The sequence below is a fragment of the Oryctolagus cuniculus genome, chromosome 20 (assembly GCF_964237555.1).
Source record: "Oryctolagus cuniculus chromosome 20, mOryCun1.1, whole genome shotgun sequence".
NCBI lineage: Eukaryota > Metazoa > Chordata > Mammalia > Lagomorpha > Leporidae > Oryctolagus > Oryctolagus cuniculus.
Window position 1 is genome coordinate 9,065,124 of NC_091451.1, and position 16,417 is coordinate 9,081,540.

The window sequence follows — 16,417 nt, forward strand, 5'->3', positions numbered from 1 at the left end:
GTGGGAGACCCGGAAGAAGCTCCTGGCTTCGGATCGGCTCAGCTCTGGCCGTTGTAGTCATTTGGGGAGTGAACCAGTGGATGGAAGATCTCTCTTTCTCTCCCTCTCTCTCTGGTTCTACCTCTCTCTGTAACTCTGTCTTTCAAATAAATAAAATAAATCTTAAAAAAAAAAAAAAAAGACACCGCATGGGATGCTTGGATGCAAGTCTTGGTTCTGCTCCTGATTCCAGCTTCCTGCGAATGTACATCCTGGGAGTCTGCAGTGACAGTTCAAGTATTACAGTCCGGGCCACCCCTGTGGGAGACCTGGATTGAATTCCTGGCTCCCAACTTTAGCCTGGCTCAGCCCCAGCCATTGCAAAGAATTCGGGGGAGTGAATTGTCAGATGGGAGTTTGCTCTCTCTCTCTCCCTTCAAATAAATAGATACATCAACAAATAGATGGAATAAACAGGCATAAATGCCTCAAATTGTCATTATTAGCTCTTTAGCTGAAGATGGTAAGAAAGCTTTCTAATCCCATTTTTATTTTCCTGGAGATGGAAACCAAATGGCCGATAAGTCATCCTAAGAAACCATCTACTACAAGAAGTGTTACTCTTTGGATGTTCAGACCTGAATGCCCTTGTCTGCCAAAGAGGCACTAGGTATACTCTGAGGTCTCCTGGGGCTCTGTTATTTTCTAACTCCATTGTGCAGCATGAAGCCATCAGCCTGGACACAGGGAGCTGGCTCTGAGTGCAGCTCCTCCAGGGACTGGCCAAGTGGCCACCCTCACCTGACTTTTAAATCAATTATTCACAAGGAGTGTCTCATAAAATTTGGAGGGCACCAGATGATAACTGGACACTCTAGGATCATGAGATGCTGAAAGTGGGGAGATACAAAGATGCTTTGCACACATCATGGAAAATGGAATTTAAAAACAAGTCTCCTGAGACGCAAACAATTTTTTTTTGAGATCTAGGCAGATAAGAGGTATTTAAAAAGTTCGTGGAAAATGCACATTATGAAAAATTATGAATGCATCTCAACTTTTTGCACCCAAATAAACTTATCTCTTAGTTCCAACTTCTACAAATTTTTGCAAGTACCACGGCGTTTTCAGATACATTCCCCACTTTGTCAACAACAGCAAGTCAGATGTGTGCTGGCTGATGTCTGGAGTTTGGGGTTGAAACGTCAATGCTGGCTGACTTCTCCTCTGAGGCAGTTTGTGAAACAGGACAGAAAACTGTGTCTGCAAGGCGGCTGAATGGGATGCATGCCTCTTTGTTTCCCCAACTTTTCTGTACAGCTTGGCTCTGTAAAAAAGTCACTGCCAAGTGTAAATAATTCAAGAGTGCTCTCGGGGCTGCCCGTCAGCCAGCAGGCCCAGGAGAAAGAAATGAATGGCGTTTTCTTCCCTTGGCAAAGCCACCTGGTTGACTGCCTCCTTCTCAGCCCATTCTCCTTGGTTTCTGGGCCATGGCACAATCCGGACCTTCCGCTCAAAGGCAGAAGGCAGACCCTGCACTTGCAGACCCCGGGGCCCGTGTGCCTCCACCAAAACACAAATGAACTCATCAGAGCATCAGGGGCCGAACACAAGCTGAAAAGCTCGTTAAGTGTAGCTGGCCTGGCCTCTCTCTCAAAGCACAGTCGGCTACAAAAGAGAAGAAATTCTCAACAGAGGGAGCCTGAGGAAGTACCTTTGAAAATCGAGGTTTTTTTTTTTTTTAAAGATTTATTTATTTATTTGAAATTCAGTGTTACACAGAGAGAGAAGGAGAGGCGGGGCGGGGGGGGTCCTCCATCCACTGGTTTACTCCCCAGTTGGAGCCAGGAGCTTCTTCTGGGTCTCCCATGTGGGTGCAGGGGCCCAAGGACTTGGGCCATCTTTCACTGCTTTCCCAGGCCATAGCAGAGAGCTGGATTGGAAGTGGAGCAGCCATGGGATGCCGGCATTGCAGGCATCGGCTTAACCTGCTATGCTACAGCGCCAGCCCCGAAAGTCCAGTTTAACAATGACTTGCACATGGCACCATCTTTGCAACTTGTTAGAAAATTACTCTCCATCCAAAAAAAGAAAGAAGAAGAAAGAAGAAGGAAGAAGGAAGAAGGAAGAAGGAAGAAGGAAGAAGAAGAAGAGGAGGAGGAGGAGGAGGAGGAGGAGGAGGAAGAAGAAGAAGGAGAAGGAGGAGGAGGAGGAGGAGGAGGAGAAGGAGAAGAAGAGGAGGAAGAAGAAGAGGAGGAGAAGAGGAAGAAGAAGAAGAGGGAATCCCAAAGTAAACAAATACCAATTCTACTTGAATAGGTGCAGCATCATTTCATACCAGTTCGGCACTGATAGGCTAAAGGCTATCTTGGGACACGCAAGACAAACACGGCTGTTTGATGTTCCCAAGTTTCTCCTGGGCTCCTGTATCCAACCCACACCTTCCGTGACCCAGAGGCGCCTTTTACTATGTGTGAATTCCGAGGGCTTTGCCTTTCAGAGCCTCTGAATGGAATTAAATCATCCTGTGAAATAAATCCACAGGACAGAAATAGCATGTGAATCTATCCTAATTCAATGTGTTCCCTTGAAAGTCAACCGTTATCAGTTCTTCCCTGCACAGGAGATTCAAGTCCAAGAGCAAATTAAAATTAGCTCTCAAAATGGAACCCTGGGTACCAAGAATGGCAGTAACTTCTCAAGATGTGTGTTGATGCTACTTCTCCCAAAACTGCACCAGGTGCAGGCTCCACCCTCCATGTTCCAAGAGCACCAAGAGACAGGGACACCCGACACGGGGCAGGAGGCCTGCTGTCTGGGGTCCATGCTGCCTGGTCCTTCAGTAAAGCCCCTGGCTGTTCTCGAAAACTTGATGTGAGACCTTCTGGCTTTTCCCCATCCGGCCTTATTTTCATGGATTAACACTGTCCTGAATAAGAAGCCAGCTCTTTAGGGGCTCCCTGAACTTCCAGGTCTTTCCCCCAGGGAGACGGTGCAGTCCAGAGCCTGGCTACACATTTTCTGAATTCCAGCTTCATTACCAGTTAGTTAGCCTGGTTATTAAGCCTTTCTAGTTATTCACCTATACAGTGCAAATAATAGAATCACACTTCAAAAAATTCAAAGGAAATAGAATTTAAAGATAAGCTGGTTTTGGTACAAAAATTTTTGAAATCCATATATATATACAAGGGGTTTGCCAGAAGTTCATAAGAAGCAGGCAGGGCCAGCACTGTGGTATAGCCGGTTAAGGCAACTGCCTATAGTGCCAGTATCCCATATGGGTGCCAGTTCCAGTCCTGGCTGCTCCACTTCCCATCCAGCTCTCTGCTATAACCTGGGAAAGCAGTGCAAGATGGCCCAAGTCCTTGGGACCCTGCTCCTGCACGGGAGACCTGGAGGAAGCTCCTGACTCCTGGCTTCATATCGGCGCAACTCCTGTTGTTGCGGCCAATATGCTTCCATCCCACATGGAGTGCTTGGGTTTGATGCCTGGCCCTGGCTCCTGCTAATACAGACTTGGCAAGCAGCAGTCAGAGCTCAAGTAATTGGGTTCCTGCTACCCACAACCCAAACTTGGATTGTGTTCCTAGCCCTTAGCTTTGGCCTGGTCTAGCCTCAGCCACTGTAGACACTGGGGATGAGATCTCTCTCTCTCTCTCTCTGTGTATTTCTCAAATTGAAAAAAGAAAATGAAGTTCATGAAAAATGTGTATTATGAACTGTGTGTAGGCTTCCATTTTTTTACACCAGAATAAGTTTCATTTTTTCCATGAACTTTTTGAAGTACCCTCATTATATTGCTGTATACATAATAATGTTACAAGGATTTAAGGAGAAATACAGATAAAGTGTTAGTCCTGTAGCAAGTGCTCCGATCGGCTCTTGCTACTGTTGCTAATATTATTACAACAGAAGTCCTTGCCAAGAAGAGGCATCACCATTCTTAAACACTAAATGTGGAATGGAGGGGGTGGGGACTGTCTTTCAAGTAAACAGGGAAGGAATGGATGAATAAGCCAGAGAGAGGGCAGCAAAGGGAGAATTCGGTGCCCGGGGTCGGACACCACCCACCATGAGATAGCGCAGCAGCAACCTGTGCAAATCACACGCTGGGCAGAAAGTAGACACAGGAAACTCCACGACAGAGCCAGCAGCAGCACTGCACAGCACAGCCAGGGCGGCCCAAAGCCCAGGCCATCTCAGGCCACCTGTGGCCAACCCATGACTCAGGAAGGAGGACCACCTGCGAGACGCCCAATGCTGCTCTCCAGGCCTGCTCCCCAGCGCCCGAGCCCTGCGCCCCTTCACGGCGTCCTGGGTCTCTGATGTGGCTTCATCTGGTCGAGGTCTGGAGACTCTGCACGGAACCAGTGAGCAGAAATTTCTGCGCAGTGCCTGTCCTAGCTCCTCTGCTTCTCCACTTCTATCTGGCCCCATCTTCGCCAGTCTTGTCACCTACTCTCTCTTCCTGTCTTTCAGGAAGACACTCAGGGTATTCAAGAATATCCACTGGGGTGGGTGCTTGGCACAGCACTAAGAATGCCACATGAGACGCCCACGTCCCATACCCGAGCGCCTGGTTTTCAGTTCTGGCTCTGGCTCTTGATCCAGATTCCTGCTGTTGCCAACCCTGGAGGCACCAGCTGAAGACTCATGTGCTGGGTCACTGTCACCCACATGGGAGACCTGGATTGAATCCCCAGCTCGTGGCTTCAGCCTTGTCCAGTCCTAGTGGTTGCGTGCTTTTTGGGGGTGAGCCAGCAGATGGGCACTCTATCCATCTGACTCCCTGTCTCTCAACTGTTCAAAATTTAAAAAGACTATTGACTGCTTTTAAAGCTCTCTGACACTTTATTAAAGTGACATCAGTACTGCCACGACCTCACAAAAGGAACAGCATTTAGCAAGGCTAACAAGAAGCAAATTTCAATCATTAATCATTCATGTTCTTCTATAAAAGAATTTTCCCCAAAGGAAAGCAGCAACAGAAGAAAAAGCATACGTGTGGCACCTAAGTTATGATGTGATTTACACAATAGGAGGGAACTGACAAGAGGAAACAAAGGGAGGTTTAAGAATAGAATTGTCTGACATTCATGATATTATATTCCCAATCACCCCAACATTCTCTCTCTGATTAAAGTTTCATTTGATATTGGTTGAGTTCTAACATCCGCCAGATTTTGAGCCCATTCAAAGTATGCTATATGTATGCTATACGGTATGCTATATGTATGCTATACAGTATGCTATATGATGATCAATAGATTAAGTCTCAGGACATGGAATCAAGTAATATCGAGGGGGCCAGCATTGTGGCGTAGCGGGTAAAGCCAATGCCTATGACACAGACATTCTACCTGGGTGCCAGTTGAAGTCCTGGCTCCTCCACTTCCAATCCAGATCCCTGATAATGGTCTGGGAAAAGCAGTGGAAGATGGCCCAAGTGCTTGGGTCCCTGCACCCACGTGGGAGACCCAGAAGAAGCTCCTGGCTGCTGTAGCCATCTAAGGAGTCAACCAGAACACGGGCAATCTCTCTCTCTCTCTTCTCTATCTCCATAACTACTTCAAATAAATAAATAACCCTTTAAAAATTAATAATAATATCTTGGCGAGGGGTACAAATGATAAGTGTCACCAAGCAGGGCCCGGTTATCAGCTTATCAGCAGCAGGTTCACCTCTGCAGCCCTCGTGCCATCTATGGTCCTTACAGCAACCGAGAGGCGCAGTTCTCCGTGCTCCTCAGCATAGCTGTGCACTTTCAGAACAAGGCGGATCCATGGCTAACCAACTCAGAAAGGGAGGGAGAGAGAGAACTACGTGTTCAGCACCCTGCAGGGCTCGGCCATCTCAGGCCTCGGCAAACTCTGGGGACACCGATTCACGACCAGTCTCTCCCCAGCCTCTGGGCTGATTCTATGAACATCAGATACGATGAGTTTTAGTTTGCTGGCAGAGCTCATCACTGTATCATTCATTTACTCTAACACACGTAGAACCGGTGTGAATTCAATTCCAAAGAGACTTGAGTTGCTCACCAGGAGAAATGAGGAGGGAACCAGGCAGGAGAGGGGGCAGGGGGTGACCGGGGGGCTCACCGATAGATGATTCCTTTCTCGTGCAGGTACATGAGCGCCGAGATGATCTCCGCGGCGTAGAACCGGGCTCGGGCTTCGTCGAACCGGCGAGACTTCTGGATGTGGAACATCAAGTCGCCCCCATTCACAAACTCCATCACAAAAAACAGTCGATCCTGCACAACAGACATGGGGTGCGGCCGTTAGCCTAGAGTTCCGTTGGTGTCTGGGCCCTCGGGTGCGACGGGGGAGAAGAGATCGCCAAGTGGAGGCATCCAGGACACTCCTGATGACGGGGTAGGGGGCAGGAACACCCAAGACTCCTTCAGCTAATTCCTCACAGCCTTGGGCTTCTACACAAAATAAAAAGCTGTTGGTTCTAGTGCTGGCTCTGCACCTAAAAGGCCATGTGATTAGAAGGCGGAGACATAAATCAAAAGGTGAATAAATGACTTTCACCCGGGCTAATTACAGAAAGTGTGAACAGGTGCTTGTTCGTCCTTGGGAGTGGGCAGAGAACACTCACAGATTAAGGGAAACCCTTGACACAAACCAGCCAAGCGGAAGTCTAAGGGAAGCCTCAGAGTGGCCTCCGTGGACTCCACGCTGTCCATCAAAACACTATCAGTGCAGGGAACCTAACACAAGCAGGATGCTACCTCCACCCTTGCAGACTCTCTCACAGCAGGAGAAAGGGACTCTACCAAAGTCACCGGGCAGGCGTGTGGCCTAGGGGTTAAGACACTGCCGATAGCCGGCACCGTGGCTCACTAGGCTAATCCTCCACCTTGCGGTGCTGGCACACCGGGTTCTAGTCCCGGTCGGGGCGCCGGATTCTGTCTCGGTTGCCCCTCTTCCAGGCCAGCTCTCTGCTGTGGCCCGGGAGTGCAGCGGAGGATGGCCCGGGTGCTTGGGCCCTGCACCCCATGGGAGACCAGGAGAAGCACCTGACTCCTGCCTTCGGATCAGCGAGGTGCGCCGGTCGCAGCGCGCCAGCCGCGGCGGCCATTGGAGGGTGAACCAACGGCAAAAGGAAGACCTTTCTCTCTGTCTCTCTTTCTCACTGTCCATTCTGCCTGTCAAAAAAAAAAAAAAAAAAAAAAAAAAAAAAAAAAAAGACACTGCCAAAGATGCCCACATGCCACATCAAAGTCCTTGGGTTCAACTTCCAGCTCTGGCTCCTGCAAATGTGCACCCTGGGGGACAGCACTGATGGATGAAGTAGCTGGTTCTCTGCCACTCATAGGGCATGGATGGACAGAATCCCCGGATCCCAGTGATGGCCTAGCCCACTCCTGGTGGTTGGGAGCATTTGGGAAGTGCACTGGCGAATGGGAGCTTTCTGCGCAGTGTCCAAAGGGTGTGAAGAAAGTGCTGTGGATGGGGCCTGCGCTGTGGCAAAGTGGGTAAAACCACTGCCTGCAGTGCCAGCATCCCATATGGACGCCGGTTCGAGACCCGGCTGCTCCACTTCTGATCCAGCTCTCTGCTATGGCCTGGAAAAGCAGTAGAAGATGGCCCAAGTCCTTGGGCCCCTGTATCCACATGGGAGACCCAGAGGAAGCTTCTGGCTCTTAGCACAGCTCCAGCCATTATGGCCAATTGGGGAGTGAAGCAGCAGATGGAAGACCTCTCTTTTTGCCTCTCCTCCTCTCTCGGTGTGTAACTCTTTCAAATAAATAAATAAATCTTAAAAAAAAAGTGCTGTGGAAATGAGGGCTGCTTATTGGAAGAAACAATTAAAAAGTGCTGTCTCTAAGAGTAACAGAACTTTTTTTTTTTTTTTTTAAGAACCTCTAACGTGTATGAGAAGTTCCTGGCTAGCTACTTCAATATTTAAAACCTAAGTCAATATTAAAAAAAAAAAAAAGTGCTGGGGACCCAACAGAGTATAATGGGCCATAAAGAGTCTGGTGTTAGAAATATAACTTCTTTTTTTGGGGGGGGGGGGTATTTATTTATTTGAAAGTCAGAGTTACACAGAGAGAGAAGGAGAGGCAGAGAGAGAGAGAGGTCTTCCATCCACTGGTTCACTCCCCAGTTGGCTGTAACAGCCAGAGCTGCACCGATCTGAAGCCAGGAGCCAGGCTCCTTGCTTTGGCTTGGGTCAGTCTCAGGTGTTGAAGGCATTTTGGGAAGTGAACCACATCTCTCTCTCTCTCTCTCTCTTTTTCTGTGTCTCTTTTCCAAATAAGTGCAAAAAGAAAAAAACACATAAAGATGCAAATCTACAAGTTCTGGTAAAGCCTGCGAAGAGAAAGTGCAGGAAGCAGTGACATCTGGTTGCCTGTCTGGGGTGCAGATGGCCCTGTGGTCTGTGAGTGACCCGTGGGCCAGCCAAGGCCGGCAGCATGAGCACCGTCCACTCTGGGCCAGGCCACCGTTTTGTGGGGTGGGAGGGCAGGAGGCCACTTTGTGGAAAAGCAGGCATTTCCCCCAGAGGACGTGTGCACACAGAACTCAGCTGCGCCTGGGCTTCGGAGTGCCACGGCTCACGCACGGCCTGTTTCCACACACAGGAGCCGGGCTAGGGCGGAGAGCCCTGCGTGCTCTGGCTCACCTCCCTCCGCAGCTCGGGGCGAGCAGGCAGATCCCTATCAGGAGGCGGCAGGGTTTATGGCCTCCTGGTCTCTATTTTAAGGCAAACCTTAATTATGGAGGAGAAAAAAAGTGCCCATGTCTATTAAACACACCTCTCTAGCTGCTAATGCTTTGCAAGGATTTAAGAGTGAAGAGGAAATGGCCAAAGACAACACCAGCAGCGGCAGCAGGGTAGCTCTTCAGGTGGGCATGCAGAAGCCGACTGGGAAATTACATAAATAGAGCAAGCGTCTGAGTAAGCCAGGGGCCTGCACTTGGGTGTGACTGCCAAGGGCACATGCAGACCGGGTGGGACGTGCTGTGATGAGCAATGACTGGGGAGGACCCGGACCCAGGGGAGCAAGGGTGGGGTGCAGGAGAAGCAGGTGCAGGAAACACCTCTCAACGGTGCACCTGTGTAGAAACTCTGCCTCCCCCACAGCGCTGTGCTCCTTTGGGAGGTTGGGGGGGGCACAGGAGGAGCTGGCAAAGGCTGCCTTGGTCAGTTTCCTGTGCCATTACAAGTGCCCGAGGCTGGGTAACCTTTATGGGAAAGAGGTTGCTTTAGCTCACGGTGGTGGGCATGGCACTGTAAGGGTCTCGTGGTAGACAGTGTCATCGCGGGAGAGATCACATGGCAAGACGGAAAGCCAGAGGGACAGCGAGGGGCCATTCTCACTCTTTCTAGAAGCAACTGGGCTCCCTCCAATCTGCTCCAACACTGCTACATTGGGGATCAGGCCTCCCCAGACAGGAGCCCTTGGGGAGCACCCTCCAGCCACATCTGGAACATAGCCAACGCTAAGGTGACCAAGCCACCCCACGCCCGCCCGCGACAACGAGGTCCGTCTGGTCCGTTTTTGTTGAGCAGCCTGTTTGCCTTTTTCGTGGATGTGAATTCCAGTTGCTCTAAACACCTGGTTAACCAGAACTGGGTCAGTAGGCTCACAGCCATTCCCTAGCGTGCTTGGCAAGAGTTTCAAAGGCAGAAGGCATCCATCCACAAGACAAGGGCATTATAAACGAAATTCCACCCATTTCTAGCATACACACACACCCACACCCACACCCACACACACCCACACACACACACCAACAACTGCTCCCATCTAAAGTCGAAAAAGCCAGACCTTGGGACAAATTCCAGATCTGGGGGTGGAAAATTAAACACTGCCCTCCGGTCTGGCTGACTCCTCTCTCTCGGCCCTGCCCTCCGCCCTGGAGGCTGATTCTCAGATACCACTCGGAATCCTGCACGTTCTCTCCTGCTCAGCAACGGGAGAAGCAGTCACAAGCTTCAGAATTGCGAAAAAATACACGTCCCATCACACTTGTTTCTTGTCCTTCCGTCTCCTCGCTGACCTTCTGTCTGGAACCACACAGAACAGAGCATACAGTCCGTAGCCTTTGGACCACAGCAACTCTAGAAGGGGAGATACTGGCCAAAGACACAAGGACAACTTAGTAAGAAGTAATGGTCTGTCCTCAAGTCACGTCGCCAGGCGGTACAAGCAAAACATGTTTATCAACTAGCAAAGAGCTTCTGCTGCAAGCAAGCCCTCTGTGTGCCTGCTTTGCTCTTCCCTCTGTTTTGAAATGTCTGCTGAGGACGTGGGGGAAAGACCTGGCGGCAATCTCTACTCCAAGATTACTGCCATGCCGGCATCCCATATGGGCGCTGGTTCAAGTCCCAGCTGCTCCACTTCCGATCCAGCTCTCTGCTGTGGCCTGGGAAAGCAGTAGAAGATGGCCTAAGTCCTTGGGCTCCTGCACCCGCATGGGAGACCTAGAAGAAGCTCCTGGCTCCTGGCTTTGGATCAGCACAGCTCCGGCTGTTGCAGCCATCTAGGGAGTGAACCAGCAGATGGGAGATCTCTCTCTCTCTCTCTCTCTCTCTCTCTCTGCCTTTGCCTCTCTGTAACTCTGCCTTTCAAATAAATAAGAACAACAACAACAACAACAAAAAGATAAAAAAGGAGATAAATGCCACAAGTCTCTGGTGTTGAGTCCACTGCTCCTTAGGTGGGGACAGAGCCTTTATCACAAACAAAACCCTTGTAGCAAGGGTGCAGTGAGCAGTAGCTGCTGCTGCTGCTAGAATGGCTCTCGTGGAGACAGCAGTTAAAACCGGGTCACAAATGCGCCTGTGCGCAGGGATTTCCGTTACACGAAGGGGCAGAGAGGCACAGCCAAGTCTGTACTTGGGGGCAGAAGCCGGCTTCCGGCTGTGCGATCCGGGAAGATGCCCGTTTCTGTATACTTCCCAGGAAGCTCTCAAGGTTGCTGTGATGATCTTATAAATCAGAAGCAAACGAAAGCGCAGGTGCTCCCTCCATACTGTTGTTATTTTCATCGGAAAGATGAAAGATTTTGGGAAAATGCAGTGCAGGGCTGGCTTGGAGCGCTGTTATTTAGGCAGTGGGAGAGGTAGACACAGCACATCACCGCAGGCGGTATGAGCAGTGGAAGGTGCAGAGGGTGCCATGGGGACCACCAAGGACACTGGGGCAGCCAGGAGGCTGGGCTGGGATTTGGGGAAGAGCTTCCACAAGGAATCAGGTCCCTAGCTTTGAAGGATGACGATGCAAGTGTCAGGTTAGAGTGGGGATGAATGAACATGTTTTTCACGTGCGTTAACTACGCTGCTTTGTCCATAGCTGAGTGTTTGCAGAGAAAGCCAAATGCTAATTGATGGGGCTCTGTTTCACCCTACCCATAAGAGCCAACTGCAGGGGAGAGGTGGGGTGGGGTGGGAGCCCAGCTGCTATTAATAAGCAGGATCACTCACTTCCTGCTCTCTCTATTAGAATTATAAGCCCAGGGGCCGGCTCAGCAGGTTAACGCTCCGCACTGCAGTGCTGGCATCCCATATGGGTTCAAGAACCCAGCTGCTCCACTTCTGATCCAGCCAGCTCTCTGCTATGGCCTGGGAAAGCAGTGGAAGATGGCCCAAGTGCTTGGTCCCCTGCACCCACACTGGAGACCCAGAAGAAGCTAGCTCCTGGCTCCTGGCTTCGGATTGGTGCAGCTCCGGCCGTTGCAGCCAATGGGGGAATGAACCATTGATGGAAGACCTCTCTCTCTTTCTCTCTCTCTCTCCTCTCTCTGTATAACTTTCAAATAAGTAAATAAATCTTAAAAAAAAAGAATTATAAGCCCAGCCCCTAGGTCAAAACAGGTGGCAACCCGAATGGAATTGGCTTGCAAAAGGCCCCAGGAGAGCCTTGGCACATGCCGGCTGTAACGGAACAGCATGAGCTACAAACAAACTCCCCCAGCGAGACTTCACTCCCTTGGAAGGAGCTCCTTTCACCTTGAATGAATGCCTGCGACCAAACAGACCCCTGCAAGGGGGCAAAAATCCAGCTCTCGCCCACACTGGCGTTCTCAGTTTGTGCTGCTGCAGAAGCCAGCATCAGGGATGGCGGGGCTGACACTCGATCACGCCTTACAGACTTAACTGGGAAGCGACCGGATGAAGCATCTTTGGGGGGAATCCTGCACTTAGGGAGGTGCTGCTGATGGATTAAGGTGGCTGTGAGTCACTTTTGGGCCAGAGAGGAATTTCCAAAGCCTATCCTAGGCAGAGATGGTAAAACAAAACAAAACAAAAAACCTAAACCTATCACTACTTCAGGTTTTCTAAAGTCTAGTTTCCTAGAAACTGGGGCTGAACATCTGCCCGGCTTGACTTGAGGCTTTCGGTTCCTGTGTGGTAAATTCTGCCCTGATGTGTGCAGCAGGAAACCCAAGGCCCAGGAAACGGGCTTGACCTCAGTTCTGAGTGGCCACACCCTGGGTAGAACCCTCTCCTCTCTTGTCCTGGATTCAACCCACCACAAATGCAAGTCATTAACACGGGTGCAGTGAACACCTGGGGGAATAAAAGTAACTCACAGATCCCTCCGTCCCCACGCCCAGGCGCCCAGGTCACCAGGCTGGTGCCTGGTAATAATAGGATTCCTGTCGCCACCTGCCCAGGTTCCATTAACACACTGTAGCCTGGGCCAACTCTGCCCTGGCCAAAGCGGATAAAAATAGCTCCAGATGCACTCATGGCTGTCAGCAAAAGCAGCGTGCATTCTCAAAAACCCCCACCCACGGCTGTTCTTCAGGAGGTAAAATCCAAGGGCAGCTACTTGAAGAAAAGTTAAAGAGATAAAATCCCCGGGCAGGTGACTGTGCTATGCCAAGACTGTACGAGTAGCAAGATGACACTTCCTTAGGAGGGTGACTGCACGGTGAGCAGGGACCAGGGACCAGATCCTGTACGGTCTCTGTGGCAGCCACCTTTGGAGGTGGCTGTTCAGCTCCTGGGGCTCTCTTTCTCAGAGAACTGCCCCATCCTGGTCATGTGGATAAATGCTGAGCCTGCAGTATACAGACGGGCCAAGCCAGGCCTCCCTAGAGTCTCTTTCCTTGAAAATTGGAACTGAGCTATTGAGGATTGAATTTAGTCTGGGAAGTGTGTGCATGAATTAGGGAGCTGAGGCTTCCTTGTGGTGGGAACATATGAAATGCCTTAGAAGAACAGAATGGTGAAAGCCTGGATGAGTGGATGGTGGACAGATGGATGGATGGATGGATGGAAGATTGATGGATGAGTGGAGAGATGGATGGATGAATGGATGGAAAGACGGACAGGTGGAAGATGGATGGATTGATAGACAAATAGGTGGAGGGATGTATGAACAGAAGGAGGATGGACAGATGGATGGACAGATGGGTGGATGGACAGACAGATGGAGGTGTGGATGGAGGAGAGAGAATAGTGAATCAGAAACATAAAATGATGCAGAGACTGGCAATCAGAGAGGGTGAGTGGGTCCCTATGTCTTTCTGGTTTCATGCCCTACCTACCCGTACTGGAGTCCTGGCTAATTTCTTAATTTCTGCCCCTGAGTTCCATGAAACTTGTACTTCTGAATCTTTATTTTCAGTTTTCTTTCTTTCTTCCTTTCTTTTCCCTCCCTCCCTCCCTCCCTCCCTCCCTCTCTCTCTCTCTCTCTCTCTCTCTCTCTCTCTTTCTTTCTTTCTTTCTTTCTTTCTTTCTTTCTTTCTTTTTTGCATAGGTTTGGGTAAGTCTTCTGTTGCTATCCTAAGGATTTAAGTTAAAACGCACGGGGCCAGCACTGTGCCATAGTGGGTTGGGCCACTGCCTCTGGTGCTGGTATCCCATTTGGGCATTGGTACAAATCCCAGCTGCTCCACTTATAAACCAGCTCCCTGCTAATGCACCTGGGAAAGCAGTGGGAGATGGCCTAAGTGCTTAGGTCCCTCCCTGCACCCAAGTGGGAGACCCAGAAGAAGCTCTTGGCTCCTGGCTTTGGATTGGCCCAGCTCTGGCCATTGTGGCCATTTGGGGAGTGAACCAGCAGATGGAAGATCTCTCTGTCTCAGTCTCTCTCTCTCTGTAATTCTGCCTTTCAAAGAAAAGATTTTTAAAGAGGGGCTGGTATTCTTTAAACACACGCACACACACACACACACACACACATGCACCCACACCAATTTTAAAGGGCGAGAAGTTTCCTTAGTGATAAATCTAGGGTTATAGCACCTACAACCGCAGTGGTGGTGTGGAGATTAAATCAGAAGCAAAGTGCCTCACACAGTGCTAGGCTCAGAAAAGCATCTCAACACACAGAGGCTTCTGGCAGTCCTACGTCACACAAAGAGGCTACAGTAAAAGCTAGAAGACCCTGTGCAGTGCTGATGGCCCTGACGTTACTGAGAAGCGGTAAGCGTGGCCGACACCTGGATTCAAGAGCCAGGATGCTCGAGATGCAAAAGCAGCTCCCGCTGTGCTGTACTTATTTTCTGTCTTGCCAAAGTCACTTCCGCAAAATGGATAATCCGACGACTGAACTCAGGTTTGTGAGGATTAAATGAGTTCCATCATGAGCTCCAAATAGTGCCTGACACTAAGTAACTGCTTGTATGAAGCAGGTTTTGTTTTGTTTTGTTTTGTTTTGTGACTACAACAAAATACCTGAGGCAACTGACTTTATAAAGGAAAAGGGGTTATTTAGCTCCTGGCTCTGGAAGTTCAAGTCCAGGATTGGAATGAAGCAGTGGAATTGTCATCACTGCAGCCTCTGCCCTGACCCTCAGTGAGGGGCAGGGATGGGCAGGGCTCTAAAGAGGTGGAAGTCGCCCTGCCCCCTCGCCCAGCCTCTGGGGCTCAGGGACATTTACTGATGCCACACAGAGATGACCCTGACTTGGTGACAGCTGTTCTTCCTGAGAAGTGCTTGCTAAGCAAGGGGTTACAAAACCAGATTTCACAACCAAGACGCATTAAGCAAGGCTTAGATTCTGATGGGTTTTCTAATTTTATAATATCAAATGATAATTCATATTCTCTATTTTGAAGACTTTGTAATAACTGTCAATATCATTTTACTGCAAAGCAAACACGTACCCCTTTGGACTGCACATGGATCCTAAGTAGGACTTTTTTTTACAGTGGCTTTTTTCCCTGTCTACAAAGTTGGCTCATTCCTATACCCAGAGAAAGATTCTTCTGCTTAAATCAGGAATCTGCCATCCCTACGACGTGCAGGTGTAAATATCATTTGAAGATGGATCGTTCTGGAAACCACAGCCATAAGAAAAAGTCACTGTGTTCAGGATTACACTGGCGATGCAGATGGCCTTTTGGAAATAATTCAAAGAATAGAAATAACACTCGAAGTGATGAATAATTTACACAATGCTTTAAGGCACGGTGAAACTGGGAGTCACATCCATCCAAGGGCACTTTAAAAAGTTCAAGGAAAAACAGAATTCAAAGATAAGTTTATTTTGATGCAAAAAACAGATTTTGACTTTAATTCTCTTGCCAGCTCCATGGTATAGTTTGGATGAGAAATTTTTAAAAATTCGGTTGGCATGTTTGGCTTTTTTTCTGTCATATTGCCATTTTCAAATTTGGGGGGTGGGGGATAACACCAAAATTAACTGATTTTTTTAAAATCCATTCGTCCATATCATACCTACTTGCCCAGGTTCTTAAGAGCCTGGAATATTCCTACGTGAGTAACCAGGCCACCCTGTGCCAGAAGCCGCAGGTGCTACTGACAGCTGTGGGCCAGGAGAAGGCGCTCTCCAGGAATGGACAGCACTGGGCTGAGCTTCCCCTAAGTGCCACGGCTTTGTTATGTTCTCTGCCCAAGTCATCTACGGGGGGAATAGAGAGTGCAAATCAACAGGAAACAGTGACTGACGTCAAGGAGGTCACGACGGAAAAGCACCCCCGTGAGGAAATTGGATTGCACCACGTCTGAACTGGAAGCAGCTTCAATTTAACCACATTAAGAACGATTGCAAACGCTGCAGGAAGCAACAATGAGAGGGAGACTCTAATGGCTTCATTTTTTTAAAACTTACTTTGCACTGCTCCTGAGATGTCAGAAGGTAATTGAATCACGCACAACCACCCCCTACCCCCCATCCCGGCCACCAGACAAGCCCATGGGCAAAACCAGTCTGAGCACACAGACTAGTGTCTCGGCAGGTGAAATATGTCTCCAATAGAAGAAACCCTCAGGGCCTTGCATTTCCAACCTGGAGGGATGCACAGTTCCGTGCTGAGCCCCAGTGTGTCCTGGTCACCTGGGCGCATTTTAAGGTTCTCTCATAACGAGAGCCAACCAGGCTCACCAACATACATGCCACGGCAAAGCAGCAAGACGGGACTCCAGTCTTTAAAGTGTAAATAGGCGGTAAGACCTCGGTAGAACAGGTTCAAGGTGTGGCCCACCTTCCCGGAA

General features: G+C 49.5%; 1 protein-coding gene across 1 annotated transcript in view; it reads right to left on the reverse strand.

Moving 5' to 3' along the window:
- Positions 1-16,417, reverse strand: part of PRKCH (protein kinase C eta) — a 272,113-nt gene that overhangs the window by 64,842 nt on the left and 190,854 nt on the right. Inside the window, exon 10 of the mRNA XM_051826092.2 lies at positions 6,084-6,238. Within this exon, the coding sequence (XP_051682052.1) occupies positions 6,084-6,238 (155 nt within the window). The remainder of the gene's footprint in view (positions 1-6,083; positions 6,239-16,417) is intronic.